We start from the raw sequence: 21235 nt of genomic DNA, 5'->3' as shown, positions 1-21235 counted from the left end.
GAAAGCCACACAAGAACTTGCCTTTTTTTGCAGAACTCAGCCTGCCCCCCCATGCAACCCACTATGCTATGGTCAGAAAACAATCAGAGGTCACAAATCAAAACTCACTGCACAAGGCGAGGTTTAAGTAGTGTATAAGCTCAATTTCTGAAGCATTCTCATTCATTAAATTTATTCATTTACCTAACACGTCATGTTCTTGATAAGACTTTTGTATGTTAATTGGTTTATTTGAACCACTGGACACAGAAGAACAATTTCAGAACAAAACCAGCATACTATGTGCAAAATTTCCAGCATCAACCCTCGTGTTGCCAAAGGTTTTAAAAGGTAAAAAACAGAACTTACAAAGTGGCTGCAAACCTGCTTTCAACACCTCACATGCCAAACCTGGGTTTCTACTTTTCTTCTTCTTGTTATTACTGATGTAATGTCAAAAACTTTTGCAAAAAGTTTAGTTTCAAATCAGTATCAATTCACTATTTAGAAATAAAACAACAAAACAAAACAAAAAAAAAAAGGAAAAAAAAAAAGGAAAAAAGAAAGAAAGAAAAGAGACTTATGAAGAAGTCTGAAAACAAGACCGACCTATACCCTGGGTGAGATTGGATGGGTTAAGTGTCTCTGGCACTATTTGTCTTCACTATTGACAGACACTGTCACACAACCCACCACTCGATGCCTGTCTCTGAATGGCGAAGCTAGAATGCAAGTTAAGTGTATTAATAGAGAAGAAAACTAGCATCCCAGCAAATATAATAAAGCAATCCAATTCACCAGTTATTAAAAACACTCAGATTCAAGATAGGTAGGTTAATTTAATTTACATTAAGCCCAACAGTGTAAATTCCCCTTACATTCACATGCTGAACCAAGTAGTGTATTATACTTTGGGTAAATACATCAATCAATCAGGTTTTGTTATAAATGATATCCATTATTAAATTAACACTCAAGTTTAGGTATCTAAGTAAAATTTTTGTTAGTGGCTCACACACACCAATTCCATGTATCTTAGATCCTCCCCACTCGCAGCGATAACCGCCTGCGAACAAGCAAGTCAGAACTGTAGGACCCTCAGCTGCTCTCCTCAAGCTCCTCCTGTCATCTCCTCAGCTCCAGAACCCTAAAAGAGTGATGAGGATACGACATAGAACATTCCAATATAAGAATGTTGTTCTCTTGTTCTTTAACTACACGTTTGCTCTCTTCTAAGCAACTAAGAACTCCTTCTGGCCTTCACGAAGTCGCTGATGCTGCTGCTGGAAGGAGATGCCCAAACAGTACCATGAGACTATTCCCATTTTGCCCTTCAATGGCTTGGATTTTCATTATTCATTAAGGAACAGGGAAATCTCTTGTCACAAGGTAGTTCTTTCATCAGAAAGGCTTGAGAACGGGAGCCATACAAGAATTTGCATTAAAAAAATTATCTTTCAGAATGATAAACCAGTTTGTGTTTGATTGAGCAGTTCTGGAAAATCAGGTTTACTGACAACTGGGGATTCAGGAAGACTGAAAATAAACTTAGTTTAGGAAATTGAGGTAGAGTGCATCTGTATAATCCTCTACAGGTAATTATACGGAAGCTCTGCTCTGGGTAGAGGAGCAGGTATGCACTTGACACACACAATCCTACACAACTACTCTGCTTTAATTGAATTTACACCGAACACATCGTCTTCAAAGTTCCCGTCAAATGGAAACAGGAAGAGAAATCTTTGCCTTTCCTGTTTCCCAGAGATGACTTCCCACCAGCAGAGAGCTGAGAAGGAGGAAGGAACCCCTCCGCCGCCCCTGAGCCGTACGGATCACGACCTGGCCTCTCCCAGCGGAACGCATGGCTCCCCCAGAGCTCTGTCGGGCACCGGTTTTGCCAGGAGTAATACTTTAACCTGCTCCCAGATCCGTTTGTGCTAACGAGCCAGAGCGGCCGGGGCGCCGTGCTACACACAGCACCAGGAAGATGCAATTTTTAAGAGCGTTAGGATCTGGTTTAAATGAATTCTGAAAGAAAGAAGTATTTGACACATGAGCGAAACAAGCACGCTGCGGACAGAAATCCCTGGAAGACTTCCTCCTAGGAAATGACAGGAAGGCATTTCCAACTGGGAGGGCGGTGGGAAGGGGAAGGGAAAAGCCTACAAAGAAATTGAAGTTTTTATAGGCATTGGGGATCAACTACAAAGAAAGACCTTTTTTCCTGATAATTTGTTTACAATATGGAATTATAAGCCCAAGACAACAGAATTCGTAGCGGTGCTGCCATCCCTCTTTGAAATTTCTGGTAATTATTTCTACATCAACAGGAAAAACTGACTAATGACAGCAGGAAGGATGATAAATTGACAAAATATTCTCATTAAAAATAAAATCAAGAAGCCTGACTCCAGCTACTCAGAGGGGGGAAAAAAGAAACCAAGAAAGCCTCATATCTCCATTTTGAAGCCTTCTTAGAATCTTTAGCTTGAGAATGATGAAAAAGCCTGTGGAAAACATGACCTGTACACCTTAGCAGGCAGACCCTACCCCAGGGGTGATTCAAATATTTTATCCATTTCTCTACAAGTAGCAACTGAGAAGCAAAGCTTTGTTTTCATAATTAAAATTACCAAAGCTGCTTATAGCACGTATTTCAGTAACAACTCTGGTCTAAAAAGCCAACTACTCCTATCTGGGACAAGTAGTTCATCCCTTGAATTAAAAAGGAGTAAAAAATTGCCATGATCACAAAAAGGTAGAACATTTTTATCATTTACCAAATATTCTCTCAGGATACAAAAGCGAGAAAAACTCAATACATCACAGATTAATTGTATCCAAATAAAAAGAATACAAAAATGAGTTAAGTAAAAACATTTCAGGGCATAAAATCTGTTCCTCTTTTGTTACAGCAAGAACACTGCTCTATGGAGAATTCAGTCTGAGATAAGAACTGGAAACTATGCAGGAAATACCATCCTGGGGAGAAGCACAAAAACTATGGAAAGATATACATTCACTCCTCTGGAAAAGGGAGAGCAACTTAAAAAGATCTTGAACAAGCTAAAAGAATCCCATTCGAAGATCTGCTACAAAAAGAACGAGTGGATGATGAGCAAAGGAACGAGATTCTGGAACCGTTTTCTTCACTGGGGTTCGGGAGGTTTGAGCATTTCCGTTACTGGAGATAAAAGATGCAAACGCAATCCTTGGTTAAAGTGCATGGTTGAAAATACTCCTGAATCATCCCCAAGAGAGAAGAATAAGGTGTTCACACACCACCTAGAAATACACCTTTGAGAAAGGACTTAAATTAGCAGTGTGAATTTTAAGCGCTTGTTCAATGTTTCTTGATCAACATGAAAAAAATGTTCAACCTTTAAGAACTGACTGAAAAGAATCAAGCACCCCTCCTGGCAACCGGAGCTTAAAAATACCACGTAGAAGGCATTATTGAAGCTTCAGGCACATTTATTTCATACGAGAAATCTGCAGGCACAGCTTACAATGACATTTCTCAGCATGACACCCTCATGCATTTCAAGAGCCTAAAAGATGATTCATATTTAATGTGTTTATGGTACCGCACCAGGCAAAATCCTCCTGTTCCTGTCCCCTGAACAAAGACACTTGCAATTGAAATAGCAAGCAGAGAGAACAGTTTCTAGCAGTAAATACAGATCCCTTTCCTCCCTTCTACTTTCCGGAAGAATGTCAGAAGCTTGAGACAGCAGCTGAGGTTGTGAACAATGCAGCTGAAAATCCTAGAGTTCTATTAAATTATACTTGCCTGTTTGATATTCAGAGAGTGGGTAATACCTCTTTTGGCTGGATTAATGAATACGAGATACACATTTATTAACAAATTAATGAAAATCCAATCAGCAACATTCCATTTTAATACTCTTAGAACTGTTCTGTAAATCACAAAACAGATTTCTGAATGGAAGAACTAGAAGTCTGCCCCTGCGAGGTGGTTACTGCTAAAAACAGCCCGTCCTGCTCCTCAAAAAAACCCCAGAGACGTTAACTGCAGCAATAAATATTTCTGACCCATAATGTGATTTATATGGAATAAAACCCCACAGCAGTGTGATTAACCAAAAAGCCTCAAGTAAGTTAAATCTCAGCCAGAAACTACCTTCCCCCGTGTTTTGGGATGCAGCAAACAAACTGTGTTAACTAGTACAGGAGTAGTAGAAAGCTCTCACTGCTTCGGATCATTCCCTGTAATGGAATCCTCTCATTGCTAAAAGTAATGCTATCTGGAATTGACTTCTACCTGCAGCGCCGCTAGCAACATTTCCGATCAGCCGTTCCTTTAAAGACAAGAGTAAATGAGAATCCGCAACACTACGGAGACTGAACTATCGTTTCCCAAAAAAAAAAAAAAAGAAGTTTTAGAGCAAGTAAAAGCTGACATCAAAATTTTTAAAAGGAAGAAATAAGTAGATGACCTTTAAGGTCCCTTCCACCCTAAACCACCCTACAATTCTATCCTATTATTTCAGACACAGGAACACAAGGTTGCCAAAGCCATACTTCCCTCTCATCCTATCATCTGTACAGTGTTAGCTCCACAAAAACGTACCTCTAGCCTGCGATTAAGGACTTGATATGTGAAAATCAAGAGCCAATCTTGGTCTTAAAATATAAATGTAAAATATACAATTACGTTTTCCTGTATTAGCGCATAGACATGCACAAAGCCAAGGCTCATTTTCCTCTTATTTTCATGTTGAGCAATCGGAGCCCAGCCCAACCAGACTTCCCATTACTACACGAGGCTGGGCAACAGGGCTTGAAAATGCAGTAGCAACTTTTCAAAGCACTATAGTAATCCTCAAACAATTAAAGAAAATAGAAAAATACAATACACTTTTTTATCTAGAAATATGGCACAGCTACAGCAAGAACGCATCTGAAACGCTTGTGTCCCCTTCTCCTGAGAAAGTGGAGAGATTCAGTGCAGAAGAAACACAGCCAACCTCAATGAAAAGCAGAAGTGCTCCTCGGATTCTGGAATTCAACTGAGAATAGTGGAGACCACTCCTTCTCCAAGGCAGCTGTGTGGCGTTCAGAAGTGCCAAGTTCGAGATGGCTCAGAGAAGGAATCCTCATCGGCCACTAATCAGCAGGAGTTTGTGGGAGGGTGGACTGTAGCTATAAACAGTTCACCGAGACCCACTGCAAAGACCGAATTCACCTCTCCTTGTACTCCTATCTACAACTTCCGCAGACACTGATGTTCCTTCCTCTGTTCTTAAGACCTTGTCCTCAGCTTTAGAGTAAAAATCTTACCAGAAATACCCAACCATCTGTCCGCCCTTGGGTTATAATACACCTTAGATACATTTTTGTATGTGCATCTTACCTCCCAACACCAGAGGGAAGAACAGGGACTGCTCTTCTTGGCTTTCTGCTCTGTCTTTATAATTTTGGATCACAGCCTATGGCCCTGTTTTGCAGGCAAACATTTATCTAAGAAGCATGTATTTTATTTCAAGGCTGTGGTGGAAGACAGGAGAAAACAACAAGAAAAAACCCGAAAACGCCCACTAATGTGTTACACTAAAACTATCTGATACTATTCATCGGTCGAAATGCTGAGGTTGAACCTTCCCCGATGCCTATGGAGTTACGGACACCCCCCCACATAACAGCATCAGTTACATTCATCGCTTTGGGCTGGGGCTCATCCCTCCTTCCGAGTCCACACAGCACAACTCGCTGTTGAAGGTCCCGCTCATCACAATTACGTGTTTATAAAAGACCAGGATTCCATTGTTCTTGCCTTCACTGCAGGGGAAAGTGACATAAGCAATGAAAACAAAACCAAGCTTTGCTCTGGCTGCGGGTTTCTGTTTGGTTGGTCAGGCTTTTTAAAGACAACGTTTAAAAACTTGGGAGAACTGTAGCTGCTTGTGCTTTAATACTTCTGATCCCAATTTTAACGGCACGCAGAAGCTAAACTGTCTCGTCACAACACTGATGGAAGGTCTCCAAAGCCACAGCTCAGTAAACAATTTCAACCAGCACAAACTGTGACAGCCATTTAGACAAGCTGGCCCCACCTCTTCTGACTGCTCCTTTCTCGCCGCGTTACTCCTTTCCTTGTGCCACCAAAAGCAGACCTGCGGTGAGCCCATCCGGGACAACCTGGACCTGGAGCAGGGCCTCCATTCAATACACTCCGCAGCACGCAGCGGAAAAGCTCTTCTTGCGGCAGTGCTACCAGCTTCAAGACTTTGTGAAACCACGCTATCCCTGGCACTGACAAGTGTTCTCAGTCGAGCACCTCGAGTAGGTCCCCTTTCAGTGTTAATAAAAAATAGTATTGAGTTTTGAAGTTTTTTATTCAAGAAAATTGTGCTGCAGTTTAACCAAACACAACTCACGGATTCTGAGGGTTTTCAAAAGGAACTGGACTGGCTGTTAGCAGACACTAAATACCTGGAGGTAACAGACATTTAGTTCCATTCAGGTTTTTAACTCTTTTCTGTTAAGTACAGAACTAATTAGCAGTTCATGTCTGTCTGTGGATTTAGAGTGTAACAGGGCTCGTGGGATTTTTTTTTTTGTCCGCTTGGTTTTAAGGTAAATGTTTCTATAGGATTCGGTTGCTGCTATGTCTTTGAACCAAACTGATCATTAACTATCATGATTTTAGAAACATATGCCCAAATTATTTTTAAATAAGTGATATAAAAATATCAAATCCTTTCAATGTAGTAAATAAAACCATCGAATTCTTTCAATGTCTGAAGTTCCACTGTGCACAGTTAAATCCACAGGTTCTCTCAGAAGAGGTCTGGCAAAACATGAATGGTGAGCAGTGCTGTAAAGTTTCTCTGACAAGTCTACAATCACTTCAGTTTCCGATCAAGATTCCTGAACCATGCAAATCTGGGAAACATTCTCACACAAACATTTAATGCATAAGAACTCATAGACAGAAAAAAGAATAATGCAACTATCTGAATCCTCACCTTAAATACAGACTTTTTTTTTTTTTCTTAAGCAACAATTTAAGGCCGATTAGGAAAGTGAAACATGACCTTGTGAGAAATGGGTATCAAATTATGCAAAAAAACCTTATCCAATGAAGAAAGATGCATCAATCATGAGCATGACCATTCTCCCTTCTTTCCTCACTGTGCAGATGTTTAATGATACACACAAGTTACTGAGAAGAATTCCAGATGCAAGCCAGCACTAAGGCTAACCTCACAAATCAGAACTTTGCCCTTTTATCCTCACTTTTTATGTTTAATGAAGATCAATGACAGGGTCTTTAGACTAAAGTCTAAAACATGACTAGAAGTAAGATAAAGATGAAGATAAAAAGGTCATGCCTCATTTTGATATGCTGTCAATTAGAAAAATTTCAACTTATCAGCTTATAAAAGTGTCACCCTGCCATATATTATATTCTCATCTATCTGAGAATTTTGTAAAACATTACAATAGAGAGCTATGTGTGCATGGAGTTTAAATACTAGGCTTTTTCAGGCCTCTTCAAGGAAAACATGACTTTTCTTTGTCCTGACAGTTTGGGCAAAGCTTCATGGCCCAAACTGTTACCTCCTATTTCATTTTTTATCCTAGCTAGAATTCGCTGTTTTACAGCTGGTCAGCATTGTTCCGAATCAGTATTTATGACCTCTGAAGGCAGAGTGCATTCTAGGAGCTACCAAGTCTTTGCTTAATAACAGAACAGCAAACCAGATAACTTTTTTCTTATGAAGATATATACGTGAAATACAGCAATCATTAATATTGGATACTTGATCATTTAGATCACACAGTTTAATTTACATCATCTAAATTCTCCTAGAATGAACTCTGTTACTTCTCCACAAGCTCCTTTTTTTACAATCAAAACTTTGCCAGCACTGTTCATGTTGGCCAGAACGTTACAAACCTTAACAAAGCAACTGAATAAATGAGAATGCTTACCAGCAGCAACTACAGCTGGAGGCGGCGAACCTGCCTCGCCACCGCTTGTTTGGCTCATGGATGCTACAGATGTTTCTCTGGAAGGTGGTAACTGCAGCTCCTTTGGGAGAAGGTCATAGACAGATTCTGTTGAACAGAGGGAGGACAAAAAAGTATTTAATCAAAAATATATTCATACACTGTATGAGAAAACAAATAATGTTTTTGCCTAAGAGACACGAACACTAATCCAACCTTTCCAGAATGTTTTGAGAAGTCACATTAAGCACTTGGCTATCGTGGAACAAAGTTATTTCAGAAAACAAACCAGCCACAAAAATGTTGAGATACGCATTCTGAAGACTGAAACAAAAGGACACAAATTTGTTCAAATGAAGAAATAATTCATGAGCATCTACGGAAACGGCATTCATTGAGAACAAAGGGGCAGAATCACACGAGAATCAAAGACAAACCTGTTCTCAGAACTCAAACTGTGGAACTGACTTACAAAGAAAAAGGCTAATTTAGTACATTCATCCACAGAATATCCTCTACAGCCTTTCCAAAAGTGCTAATTCTTCTTATGTAAGATTCCTTACTTCCTTTTACCTGCAACTTTTTTTTTGCCTCAAACTCCTGAAGATGCTCCAAAGAAAGCAGTCGCCACTAATAAAACAGCTCATGCCAGTCCATCTGACACAGAGAGCTCTTTGAGATCACCATGGCAGATCTGTGCAGCAGTACAACGTCCAAGGATTTCTTTTATGCCTTCTTTATTGTGGAACAGCTATGGCCATCACACAGCTCACCTGACAGAGCTTCAGCAGCCAAGACAAATGTGCAGTCTCACATTCAACCTGCTTCTCTCTGTGCCGATGGCTCAGAGCAAGTCTCTGCCTTTAGCCTCACGGCTACTTCAGCATTCCGTTTGCAAGAGCTCTCATGGCACCCAATGACTGAGAACACATCGCTGAGTTCCTCTGAGACAACCACGGCTCTGCTCAGGCATGAGCACACAGCTCTAAGCACACCTCTTCAAGAGGATATACCAAAGAGGCATCAGTCCAAATGCCTCCACTGGAGATAGAAATAACCCAGATGAACGGATATACACGGAATCAACCATTCCACACTGCAAGACTTTATTAAATTTCCTGTATGTATTGTTCAGGTGCCTGAGACACATAGGGAAAACAATGTGCATTTTTAAAGTTTTTTTCCCCTATGAAGCAAGAATTATACTCAATTGATCCTAAAGTAAAATATATTTGTGCAGCAATTCTGTAAAAATAAGAAAAGCCACAAAATCATTAACTAAAAAACTCTACTTGCATTAGGCCCTGTAAAAAATACTCAAAACGAATGCAGTTAGACACACACTCAGCAACATATAAATGTATTAATAACAACACAGACCAAATACTGGTTATGCCATAAATCAGATCAGTTACCGTACTGAGTAAGAGTGCATAGTCCCACCACTAACTGCCACAAAAGGAGTCCAAGAAAATATTAAGGCTTTTATAGGACTTTTACAGGACACTTCTTGCGCTGTCATGCACCAAATCACAAACTGCTACGAGCACCGGCTGTGACCTGGGGTGAGGTGTGACCTACGGGGACAGGCTGGGAGAGTTGGGGTAGTTCAGCTTGGAGAAGGCTCCGGGGGGACCTTAGAGCAGCTTCCAGCACCAAAAGGGGCTCCAGGAAAACTGGAGAGGGGCTCTTGATCAGAGAGTGCGAGGAAAGGATGAGGGAGGGTGGTTTTAAACTGAAAAAGGAGAGATTTACATTAGATACTAGGGAGAAATTCACTACACTGAGGGTGGTGAGGCACTAGTGCAGGTTGCCCAGAGAAGCTGTGGTTGTCCCATCCCTGGAGGTGTTCCAGGCCAGCCTGGATGGGGCTTTGAGCAACCTGGTCCAGTGGGAGGTATCCCTGCCCATGATGGCAGGGAAGTTGGAGTGGAACTTTAAGGTCCCTTCCAAACCAAAATACACTATGAGCCTATAATTTGAACAAGAATGTCTGAGAAAGGTAGAGAAAAAGTAACTTTTATTTTGCATTGTATTGACTACACTTCTGCTAGTGACCCACAAGTGCTAAATAAATAGGAAAGAGATGCAAGAGGTGTTGACTCTTACAACAGCAGGAACAAACAGGGCACTGGAAGATGACTTCCAACTCCAGGTAAAAAAAATTAAATAATCAAGTCAAGTTCTGGCTGGACCACCCAGTGAAGAGGAGCAGAGAGGCTGTGCATCATCAGGCTTGTAAAAAAGAAGCAGTATTTTTCTACTACAAATTATGACCCTATGCAGTTGTATTCACAGATTTAACAACATGGAGGACAGGGTAAATTCAGAACTGGGGAGCCAAGGAGCCCGGTGACAACTTCACACAGTCCCTGCCAGGCAGTTCTGACACTGGCACTGTAAGGACAACACAATTTATCATCAGGTGCCACTGCAAACCAAAATCTGCTTTAATACATGGAAGATTCAGAGCAAGAACCCTGTTAATGCACTTATATGACTGCTATGGCACGGGGGGTTGGAACTGGATGATCTTTAAGGTCCCTTCCAACCCAAACTATTCTATGGTGCTCTTGGGGATTTTCAGTCTCAGTTCTCTTCTCTTTCCTAAGCTGTGAAGCCAGTCCTTCCATACAAAGCCCAAGGAAGCCGTATGAAAGAATGGAACATGTCTGCACTTTTCTAAAAACAAGCCAGTGTAATTCATACTCCCAAGCCACCCCACGCTCCAAGAGCACAGAAATGCAGCCAGCACTGCATATTTTGTAGATATTTATTTGTCACGCTGCATTCTGAGAAAGCTTCTCTGAACCACAAAATCTTCAGCAGTTTTCAGAGAAAATGTTTACTCATTTCCACGCTGAATGGCTCCTATAAGCCTGGCCGCTGGCGTAGCTATCAATACATCGAGAAATTCCCCACATAACATGTGGCATTTGGAAACCACAAGATGTATGAGGGTCTATTTCCTGCTGAATTACAACTCTTCTTCAAGAGGAGTATCTGAATTCAAGAGACTGGAGAAAGAAAAGTTCAGAGTTTGTCCCAACAATGAAAAAAAGCACAAATACCAGCCAAAAAGAAATATACCTCCGATGTGAGAGGGTACTTCCCTACTCAACCCCTTATTGCCCCGCAGCCAGCAGTTTGTACAACAGCTCCTGACAGCACCCTCCTGTAAATAAGCACCAATCTTCATTCCGGCAGGCACTAACACTGTTCCCTACAGGAGGTCAGTAAAATCCAAGTTCGTTTGGATCAAAATCCCAGCCACAGGCAGATGTTCAGCACAGCAGCAGTTACTGCACCGCAGCCATCTCAACCTCTTTGCATTTTTATGGCTACTTCGCATACTGGAGTTATGCAGTGCTCAACACACACAGACCGACGCCGCATCCCACCGTGCCACCGCGGGGCTTCTGCCACAGCTGCAGGCCAGGGAGAAGCTCCGGGAGGACAATGCGATGGAGGCTTGCTGGCTGCACAGTCTTATGAGGAGCAGCTGAGGGACCTGGAGCTGTTGCATCTGGAGGAGGTCAAGGGGAGAACTCATTGCTCTCTGCATCTCTGCAGGTGTTGGTCTCTTCTCCCAAGTAACGAGTGATGGGATGAGAGGAAAAGGCCTCAAGTTGTGCCAGGGGAGGTTTAGATTGGATATTAGGAAAAATTTCTTTAGTGAAAGAAGGGTGAAATATCAGAACTGGCTGCCCAGGGAAACGGTGGAGTCTCCAACCCTGGAGATGTTCAAAAAGCGTACAGCCATGGCGCTTTAGGACATGGTTTAGGAGGTATGGTGGTGTTGCGCTGGTGGTTGGACTTAATGATTAGAAGGCCTTTTCCTTCCAACCTTAATGACTCTATGATACATTTTCATTCCTTTCTGTTGTCTCTCAAGAAATTCTCTTTGAGGAGAGAGTTGTTCATGACTCATAAAATATTTGGTGTTGATTACAAAACCGCATTTCCAAGATTTCCAAAAGCTAATTTAATCAGTACAAGTTTTTCTCTTCAGGTTGGTTGTCGGTTTTTTTTTTTTTTTTGCTGCTTCAGAAATTTATTTTTAACTCTCAAACGTGACAAAGGTTCCTTCAACTTTGCTGCTTTAAAGAGATGCTCACAGCCAAAACTCCCACAACACCCTTCTTTTCTCAAGGAATACATAATTTTAGCAGTAATTCACAACAAGCACGATTATAATCTTTGTGAATAACAATACGATAAAGAGAGAGAGGGGAGGACAAGCTAGCATTAGAATTGACGCACATTCCCAACAGATCACAAGACAATTAAGAGCAAATCTTTAATTTCATGCCTCCTTGATAAAAGACCAAACTACTTGAAACATGGTCTAAAATAGGACGTCCTGGTTTATCCTAATACCACACCTAAAACTGAAGATGAGCTCCACACTTGGAAAAGAAGCTGGCATCAGCCTTGGCAGTGGTAAACGCGAGAGGATGGAGCAAGCTATTAGGAGGGAAGGGAACACAGCAATTAGGAAGTCACTGTGAGGTGCAGCCGAGAGAACACAGATCATTGGAATAGAACAAACAGCACCAGGAAGGTTCAAATCGGCTAAAGCAGCCCCAGCCACCATCAGTGCTTCCTCTGCCTCCTCAGTTCCTCCAGGCCCATCTCTCCGTCAGCTCTCACGGCTCTCCATAACTTCCCACCCCTCTCAGCAGCATGAGAAATGCTGCATAAGAAAGTCCCAAACAGGAGTGACAGAAAACACAGGACGTCTACTGGGTAGCACTCAAGGAGGAAAAGAGATCCAAACCATGGGATTACAACAGTACCAGAAAGACACGGACCTGATGGAGCAGGTCCAGAGGAGGCCACAAACATGATCCAAGGACTGAAGCATCTGCCCTATGAGGACAGGCTGAGAGAGTTAGGGTTGCTCAGCCTGGAGAAGAGAAGGCTCCAAGGAGACCTCATAGCAGCCTTCCAGTACTTAAAGGGAGCCTAGAGGAAAGCTGGGGAGGGGCTCTTCATCAGGGAGCGCAGGGACAGGAGAGCGGTAACAGTTTTAAACTCAAAGAGGGGAGATGCAGATTAGATATAAGGAAAAGATTCTTTACAATAAGGGTGGTGAAACACTGGCCCAGGTTGCCTAAGGAGGTGACGGAAGCCCCATCCCTGGAAACATTCAAGGTCAGGTTGGTCAGGGCTTGGAGCAATCTGATCTGGTTGAAGTTGTCCTGCTCACTGCAGGAGGTTGGACTGGGTGAGCTTAAAGATCCTTTACAATCTAAACCATTCCACGATTCCATGAATACATGGCAGAAGTCGATGATCAAACCCAAACTTTAAGGAAAAAAAAAACAAAACACTCCTGGCTTTTCTACACAGCAGATGCAGCTTCATGGACTGAAACGCACTTCAACAAACCGGATTACTAGGAGCGATCAATTCAACACTTTTTAAGCAATCTGAAATAGTTTGGGTGCCTTTAAGAACGCTTCCTGCAACAAACCTGCTCCGCACAAATCAGACTTCAAATGAAACTTTGTGTTTTCACCTAAACACAGGCCAATGTTTATATATGCTGCACTATAAATAGCATTAAAGCAAAAACTGACAAATTCCAGAAAGATTAGAGTTGTTCCAAGGAAATTAGTGTTTCCCCGGAGGACGCGGTTTCCCTCCATGCCCGTATTTGTTGTGTATCTTATTTAAATAGCTGAAGCTCCCTCCCTATTGATCAGCTCATGTTCTACACGTGTGCGCGCGCGCACATGAATAGTGGGTATATGAAATTTTCTGCTATAATTTCATGTTTATTCATGTGGAAAACGCCCACAAAAAAAAAGAAAAAGCTGTTATGTAAATGCAGTATTATATTTGAAGGCAAAAAAAATAAAAATTCGGTGTCACTACTTATTTCTACCTAATCAGCAAGAAAAAAATACATAGGCAGAATTCCCATTTTTAGCAGCCACTGTGTCAAATTGAGGCACATTTCAGCCAGCTGACAGCACAAAACGTCTTGTAACTTACCACCGACAAATACATTAGTTGATCTCAAGTTTATGGGGTTTTGTTGCTAGAAGTAGCTGCATTTATACCCAACACCTCCCTTAAACACATTTTCTTTATTTATTTAGGAAGAGAGAAACATACAGGTGGGGGGATTGGAACTGGATGATCTTTAAGGTGTCTTCCATGCCAAAACATTCAATGATTCTCACTATTATGAAATGTAAGATCAACACACAAAACACTAACAAACAGCCAAGAGAGACAAACTCATTTGCACATAAAACCCCTCATCTGCACTTATGTAATCAGTTATTACACATCCTATTTACAATAAACTTCTCAATTCTCTATCTTCCCTCAAAACACCTCAACTAGACTAACTAGGTGAGCCCAGGCTTCGCAAATTGTGTTACTGAAATCAAGGACACACGGGGACAGAGAGATTTACAACAAGTATTTTAAGTGTCAAATTTCTTCAACTGCCTTTTATCCGATTATGCTACCCCTATAATCTCTCAGCTGAGATCAGCTGCTTGGAACTTTGATCTTCTTGCCAGTTGTACTGACGGTTCAGAATGTATTTCACATGGCTATACCGACCAGAACAGCATCAACATCGGGTCAGTAACCAACACCGCAGAATTCTAAATCGGGGGAGCACCAATATTTTGCTGGTGTTCTGCTTGGAACTGCACAAAATATTCAGAATTGAAATATTAATGAAAAATAATCACAGAATATGATGCTGGACTTGCTTGCTTTTGCAGCACACTAAAAACAGCGCACTCGAACCAAACAATAAGCATCCCAGTCCACTGGCTATCAGCATCCAGGCTAACAAGCCCTGAAAATAAATAAAAGGATCTACAACACTGCTAGAAGGGATGCTCACCCCTTATGAGGTGCTACACACCACTGAAATCAGTTCCTCTTACATTAAAAGAACTGACCAAAGCAGTGTGGCTGGACAAACCAGCGTGAGCGCACACAAAAACACATCCTTGGGACAACGCGTCTCTCGATCAGTCCCAGAGCTCTGTCTCTGAGGCAGAGAGAAGAGAGACCTTGGAACGATTCAGAATAACTTGGGAGAATGTAGGAAACAGCGAGTGAAGCTGATCTGATGACACTGCAGTGGAGGTGCCAGAGGCTGGGGTTTGTGATGGCAAACTGAAATTTCTGAGTGCTCTTCTCTTTCTATTTCACTCACCTTAGTGCACACTCGCAGTCCCTCCTTTCGTAGGGCTGAATTCGGGTTTCCAAGTACAGATGCATCAAGCTAATCTACAGGCACCCGGGCTGACAGGGAAATCGAAGTATTCCAGCCTTCCCTCATCACCACTAAAAAAATATATACTTAAAACTTTTAAACCATTCTTACCATCATTATAACAAAGGCCCTTTCAGAAACACACCATGCCTTCTGACCAGGAACATCAGGTTCCTCCTCACTAACGAGGAAACTGTGATTCTATTGAGGTTTTATTCTTAGGAACACAGCAGCTAAGCTTATGGAAGCAACGCGAACACAACTTCACACAACTGCTTCCTGTTCAGGAGCGCTAAGACAACTGTAAGGTTCTGTGAGAAGTCGCTGCAGGTTTGGACAGGGACCAAAGCAAGCCACGCTTCTTCCAAAGCATACGTTTTCTCCCTACGGAGAGCGCTCTCCCTCATAATGAAAAGGGAGACTTCTCATTTCAGAGAACCTCCTATTGTCAGAACAGAAGCTACTTCCAAGTAAAAGGTCTCTTGTAAAACAACACAAATGGAGACGGAGATGCTGTCACTTCAAGAGGACGGAAGGCAGGAAGAAGAAAGAGCAGCAGTTTCCCCAAGATAGCTAATTAAGAGTACTTGCAAATAATCAGTTCAGCTGTAACGCAGCAAATCAAGTTTACATGGATCCAGTATTCCATCACATACAGCCCTTGCAAGGCTTTCCTGCAACTACCCACGTTTAATGAATCTGGAATGACTTTGGTTGTGCCCATATAGGAGTTTCAGCTACGCAGATTATGAACTGCAGCTGCAAATAACTTAGTGCTTCAGGATCTCGTGCTGCACTAGGACTGGTGCACAGTGTTACAGAAGAAGTTTTCTGGCCTTCTCAAACTCTTGCGAGGCTTTCATAGCCTACCAGCATATTTAACCGAGATCCTTCTGGTTAGATAGCTGCTTCTTGTAACTCAGCACTTGGTGACACTGGCAGCACAGAAGATAAAGAAAACAGCAGAGCACACCAGTTTCCAATGTTTAAAGCAACAGCAGGCTCATCCACGATGAACACAGACATCCTCATTCTGCCACTACCATCAAACATCTTAAATATTATGGAACCCTCTTTAGATAACCAACGCCTTCCCTACGCCTTGCTGTTCTGTGCCAGAAGCAAAACCGTGCCACCCAGAACTTGCACACATGGAAGCCAAGCTATGAACTTGATGGAGAACTTTGCCCTAACCTACTAGCAAACAAGGCCATGACTAACGGAGGGAGGCTGATAACACCGTCTGAAAAGGTCATCTACTCCAGACTGTTACGGGCCCACAGGATCCTGCTGTAGAACTGAGAGAACAATATGCAGTAAAATAGCCATTCCTGCTTTCTAGGCATGTAATTCCCACCCACCATTTGGGTTTTTTTTAATTATCAATGTAAATTCAGTAGAATAACTAACTAACCTGCCAACATTTTCCCCTCATTTCAAGCTTATTTTTGATGACGTGTAGTTAAGAACAGAAAAAATGAACCCAGGAAACAAGTATTGCTTTTCCCTTTAGCCTAAGCCATCCTTCCACTGGATGTAATTGTCTCTAAATCAATTTCTGGTCAAAATGTGGAAAATCCCCTTATTCGCTGTGGTTTTACTCTTAACAATAAAAATGTCAGACTACACTTAACATGGCTGCAGCTCCTACACCAATGCCACTTCTCCAGGTTGTTCCACAGAGCCAACCTGGAGGATTCATTGAAACACAGACCCGGCTCTCCCCCAGCCCACCCCTCTGCCTGTTCTACCACCGTGATCTGCTCCTTCAGCTTCACCCCTCGAACACCGGGGGCTTCTTCAGCTGCATCCCTTCCATCCACACCCCTGAATAAAGGCAGTCACATGGGAGAGCCCAATCAATAAACGGGTGATGATGAGAACCAGCCAAATCGTTCGCAGTAGAGGCAGAGACAAGAAAGAGACAAGAGGCAGAGAAATCCCTTACCAACTCTATGACCTCATGAAGAACAGCAAAGTTAATCCTCGTCTTTTAATAAGCTCCTTGCATTGAATGGCTGCCCACTTGATCCCCACCGATACCAGTCTCCTCAACATGTTTTAATACCCATACAGATTTGGCTGCTTCTTCCAAAGCCATTTCCTTACTGCAGCACATGACAGTCACACCAGAGATTAGACAAAACCTTGGTGTACTCCTCTAATCAGCTGGCAGCATCCAAGCAGAAATCTCTTCTAATGATGTACTTTAAGCTGATCAAAAAAACCAAGCAAGCAAACAGGCAAAGAGAGTTGTTTATATGGAGCCAAGATTAAAAAACAATTAGAAATACACGAACCTGCAAGTAGCTTCTGCTACACAGGAGGAAGGTGAGAAAAGTAGAGCTGAGCACACACGCTCAGAAAATTAAAGGCACTCTATAAAGGAAAAAATAAGTGTCCATTATTCCACCATATCCCCAGCTAAGCATACAAACTCAGGTTCGGTAATCGTATAAAGGTTCTGTGATGCCAATCAGTTCATGTTAAGACACAGTTTTAGGTTAAATCTGTGTTACTAAGGGTCTGTCACTCCTCACTCCAAGGCAGCTGTGTTTTAATAAAACCATATACACAACTGAGTATCTATCAGGAGCTTCTGTGGGTAAGAGATGCCATTCTACACCTGAAAAATCCAGGTCTCTGCATCTGCCAGAAGGCCTTGTGGCTTGTTTAACTGGAAGTTCTGCTCTACCCAGAAGTCCAGTGCCTATGATAAATAAAACAGTTTGGTTGTTGAGTTTTCTGTATGCCATTAACTTCACCACAACACCTTAGTTCAGAGAGTAGTTAAAGAATGATGGGGAGGGAAACAGGGGGGTGTTACATTAGCTCTAAATATTGAACATCTAATCAAAGCCTTGCTTGCTGCAAGATGTTAATGCCATGTGACCCCCCTGGATTTCTCTATATACAAAAGCTCGGGTGCGGGAATACTTGGAAGCGACCTGTGTCACAGGTCAGAAAGAACCTGTAAGCTCCAGCTGATGAGCCCCCGAGTTCTTCACCCTCCCCACGGCTCTATTCCTACATCCACCAAGGACAAGCACGTTCTCCTGCAGATCCCAGGAAAAGAATTCACTGAACAACTTTGGTTCTTACAGCACAGAGAACAGATGATGTTTCTGAAACTTTAGGCCATCCTCAAGTATAACGACCACTAGCATCAATACAGAGACGCCACGTTCCACGGTGCAGTGACTGGAAACTGGGAAAAGTACCACCAGCATCCACAGGAGGAAATTCTTCAGTGAAAATATAGACAGTCCATCATTTTTTTGTCTCCAAGTTCGCAAGATGAAACGTTACTACAGCTGCACTCCTATACCTTCGTGCAACTGAAACAGCATCTGTACGTGGCCAGTGGGATTGTTGCTCCATGAGGCGGAACGCTGATGGGGGCTGGCGTGGTGCAGAGGAACACAGACTGCTCGGACAGGACGCCAAAGCAGGATAACGAGGGCTCAGTAAGGAGCTCAACAGAGCAAGCTTTGAGAGTCTGAGAAAGGCAACTGGAGGGAAGACAGAGCCCAGTGCATAAAAACAGAACAGAAACAGACTGCATCCGGCACAGGCCGGATGAATCCGTGACCACTAGAGTACTTTCTACTTCAGTGTTGTGGTTTTGTTGTTGTCGGGGTTTTGTTGGCTGTTTGGTTTTTTTTTTTCTTTTCTTTCTCTTTTTGGGTGGTTGGCTTTTTTGTGGTCCCCACAGGAGATCCAAACGCTCCCTTGCAGAAGCGAGCATCGCGCACAATTGCAGACAGAGGCAGCTCTGCTTCAGGCACAACAGAGATTTTGTACAAGAAAGTCACCGAAAATATTGGGAAGGAGGAAAGAATAGACAACATTTACAAAGAGTTAATCAGCTTTTGTTCAGTATCTGTCAAAAGAGGATTTATGACTTACAGACTACCATAGTCTCTGTATTTCCTAACATCTTTGCAACATCAGTAGACTTACCACAGTCCTGCTCAGCAGCAGTTAAAATGAGGCAAACAGCCCCGAGGACAGGTTTAAGTTTCATACAGAGAAAGAAAGGAAGATCCTACCTCAGTATACACAGAAGTAGATAAAATGCAGCGACTGTTCAAGGAATGGAAGTTACCTGCTGCACAACTGTATGGTAAAGGCCAAAGAGCAAGAGAAAGCCCAGACTTAGTGAAGCTGAGCAAAAGGACACAATACAGCACTTAATAGTGTTGATGCGTACGCCTTCAAACATTTTACAAACTTGTCAGTCCAATCACTCCTGGTTTTGCAAAGGCAGAAACCGAGTCGTAGGAAGATCGTAACCCACAAGGCTCCCCAGCCAGCAGCACAACACAATCAGATTTGTCTTCCCCAAGCAGCAGTCGCGAGGTAACGTTTACTAAATCAATGCTTTTACTTCATGTCTTCGAATATGTCTCAGAATAATGCAATTAAACACAGGGCTCTGTTCAAATTTGACAGCGTCACCTAAAATAGGCAAATTGCTTCCTTCTGCTCCTGTACATGTTAATGTATTCTGAATCAGGTCCCCAGCACTACTTGGACCACTGTTTCTCTCAGAGCTCTCAAATGAAGATATGTCAGCAAGACACTTGCTTCCCGACATCGTACCGGCGCTTTCATTTCAGTAGCGCCTCTAGAGAGGGCGGTGGAAACAAGACCGTAGAGCTCTATTCCCTCCTTCTTTATCTGTCGTGCTATATTCAGAGTATCTGTAGACGGTAAAGCAGTAAAACACTGGAAGCAAGTCCTCCCGCCAGTGCTCCTGTTATTGGCAGTACTATATCGCTGCTACAGCAACAGTGGCAGGTTTTCAAAGAAACTGCAGTGTATACAAGGATGTTTTACACAGCCAAACAGAAAATCTTCCTTCCAGTTCCCTCTGGCTTCAGACAAAAGCAGCAAACCCTAAATCAACACAATTCATGAGCACAGAGGGAAAGGCAGATGCCACAGTTCTGCCTGTGCTAGAAAACTTTATGATTAAAAGTTTACGCTGGTGCAGCTCTGCTCTGAAGAACTAGCAGGGGATCCGAGCGCTCTGTGTTGACGATGTAGCACCAGACACTGTAAAATCCAAATCTTGCCTGCAAGTGCTGCTACTCCAACACTGAAAGGCACATTAGAGCATGTCAGTGAAGAAGAAAGTTAACCGAAAGGCAGTCACTTCCATTTTAAAGAAAGTTGATCACTAACCACCAGTCATTAAAATTTTGTCACTATTGTATTATTATTATTTCTTGTATTTAAAAATAAAAAGGAAGGTAAAAGTTGTTTCTTGCTTTTTTAAAAAAGCAAAAGTATTAGAATCAAAACCGCCGGTGTTAGAAAGGTAATCTTGGGAGCAACTCGTAACTGAACAAAACTCGGTTACTGCAGTATTCCACCAACCTTCAGAAAAGCTCTTAAACTCAATATTCAGGATTCTGCACATCAGGGTAAGGTTGAGAAATTAATCCTTTTAAAGTTGAATTTCGACAACTGACAAAGGCATGTGCTAGCTGAATTCTATTTATGGCATTCATCCAAATATCAAATAAAGCTTTCCTGGCTGTGTTTCAGTCATTCCCATTCACAGCCCAAAGAGTACTTTTATAAATGTAGACAGACAGTATAAATCCTGTGTCTTGTTTGCATCCAATTTTACACATCTCAGAAAGAGAGAAAACACTATTGAGTAATTTTCACTTCAAGAAATGGACCAGTAGTGACTTACTGAAGAGTTGATCCTACGCAGTTGTAAACTCCAGAGAAATCCAAGAACTCAGAAGCTACTACTGGAATACCACGGCGGATGAGCAGAGCAACCAGGGACTGACAGAACCGCAAGCACATTAACATAACAGGGTACTGCTCTGCTAGACAGTCAAACCCTTCAGCAACACATGAAAGGCTTTACTCCGTGTGAGGAGTATTTAAAGATGCACATTTATCTCATAAAACAGCCCAAAATGAGAGAAAAAACTGCTAAAGAAATCAATCCGTTCACAATACCTTAAGAATTCAAAAAGAAATAAATCCAATGCT

The 21235-nt window shown here is 42.2% G+C and overlaps 1 protein-coding gene across 5 annotated transcripts in view; it reads right to left on the bottom strand.

The window, feature by feature from the left end:
• Nucleotides 1-21235, bottom strand: part of NFAT5 (nuclear factor of activated T cells 5) — a 72365-nt gene that overhangs the window by 38046 nt on the left and 13084 nt on the right. For 3 of the 5 annotated variants that reach the window (XM_054078586.1, XM_054078584.1, XM_054078585.1), the window contains exon 2: nt 7942-8067. In XM_054078586.1, coding sequence (XP_053934561.1) covers nt 7942-8067 — 126 coding nt within the window. Of the gene's footprint in view, nt 1-588; nt 608-7941; nt 8069-21235 lie in introns of those variants that run through there. The other 2 variants (XM_054078587.1, XM_054078588.1) reach the window with 2 other exon arrangements.

The sequence above is a fragment of the Cuculus canorus genome, chromosome 13 (assembly GCF_017976375.1).
Source record: "Cuculus canorus isolate bCucCan1 chromosome 13, bCucCan1.pri, whole genome shotgun sequence".
Lineage (NCBI taxonomy): Eukaryota > Metazoa > Chordata > Aves > Cuculiformes > Cuculidae > Cuculus > Cuculus canorus.
The sequence above is the reverse complement of the archived record's forward strand: the minus strand, read 5'-3'. Positions and strand labels throughout refer to the sequence as shown.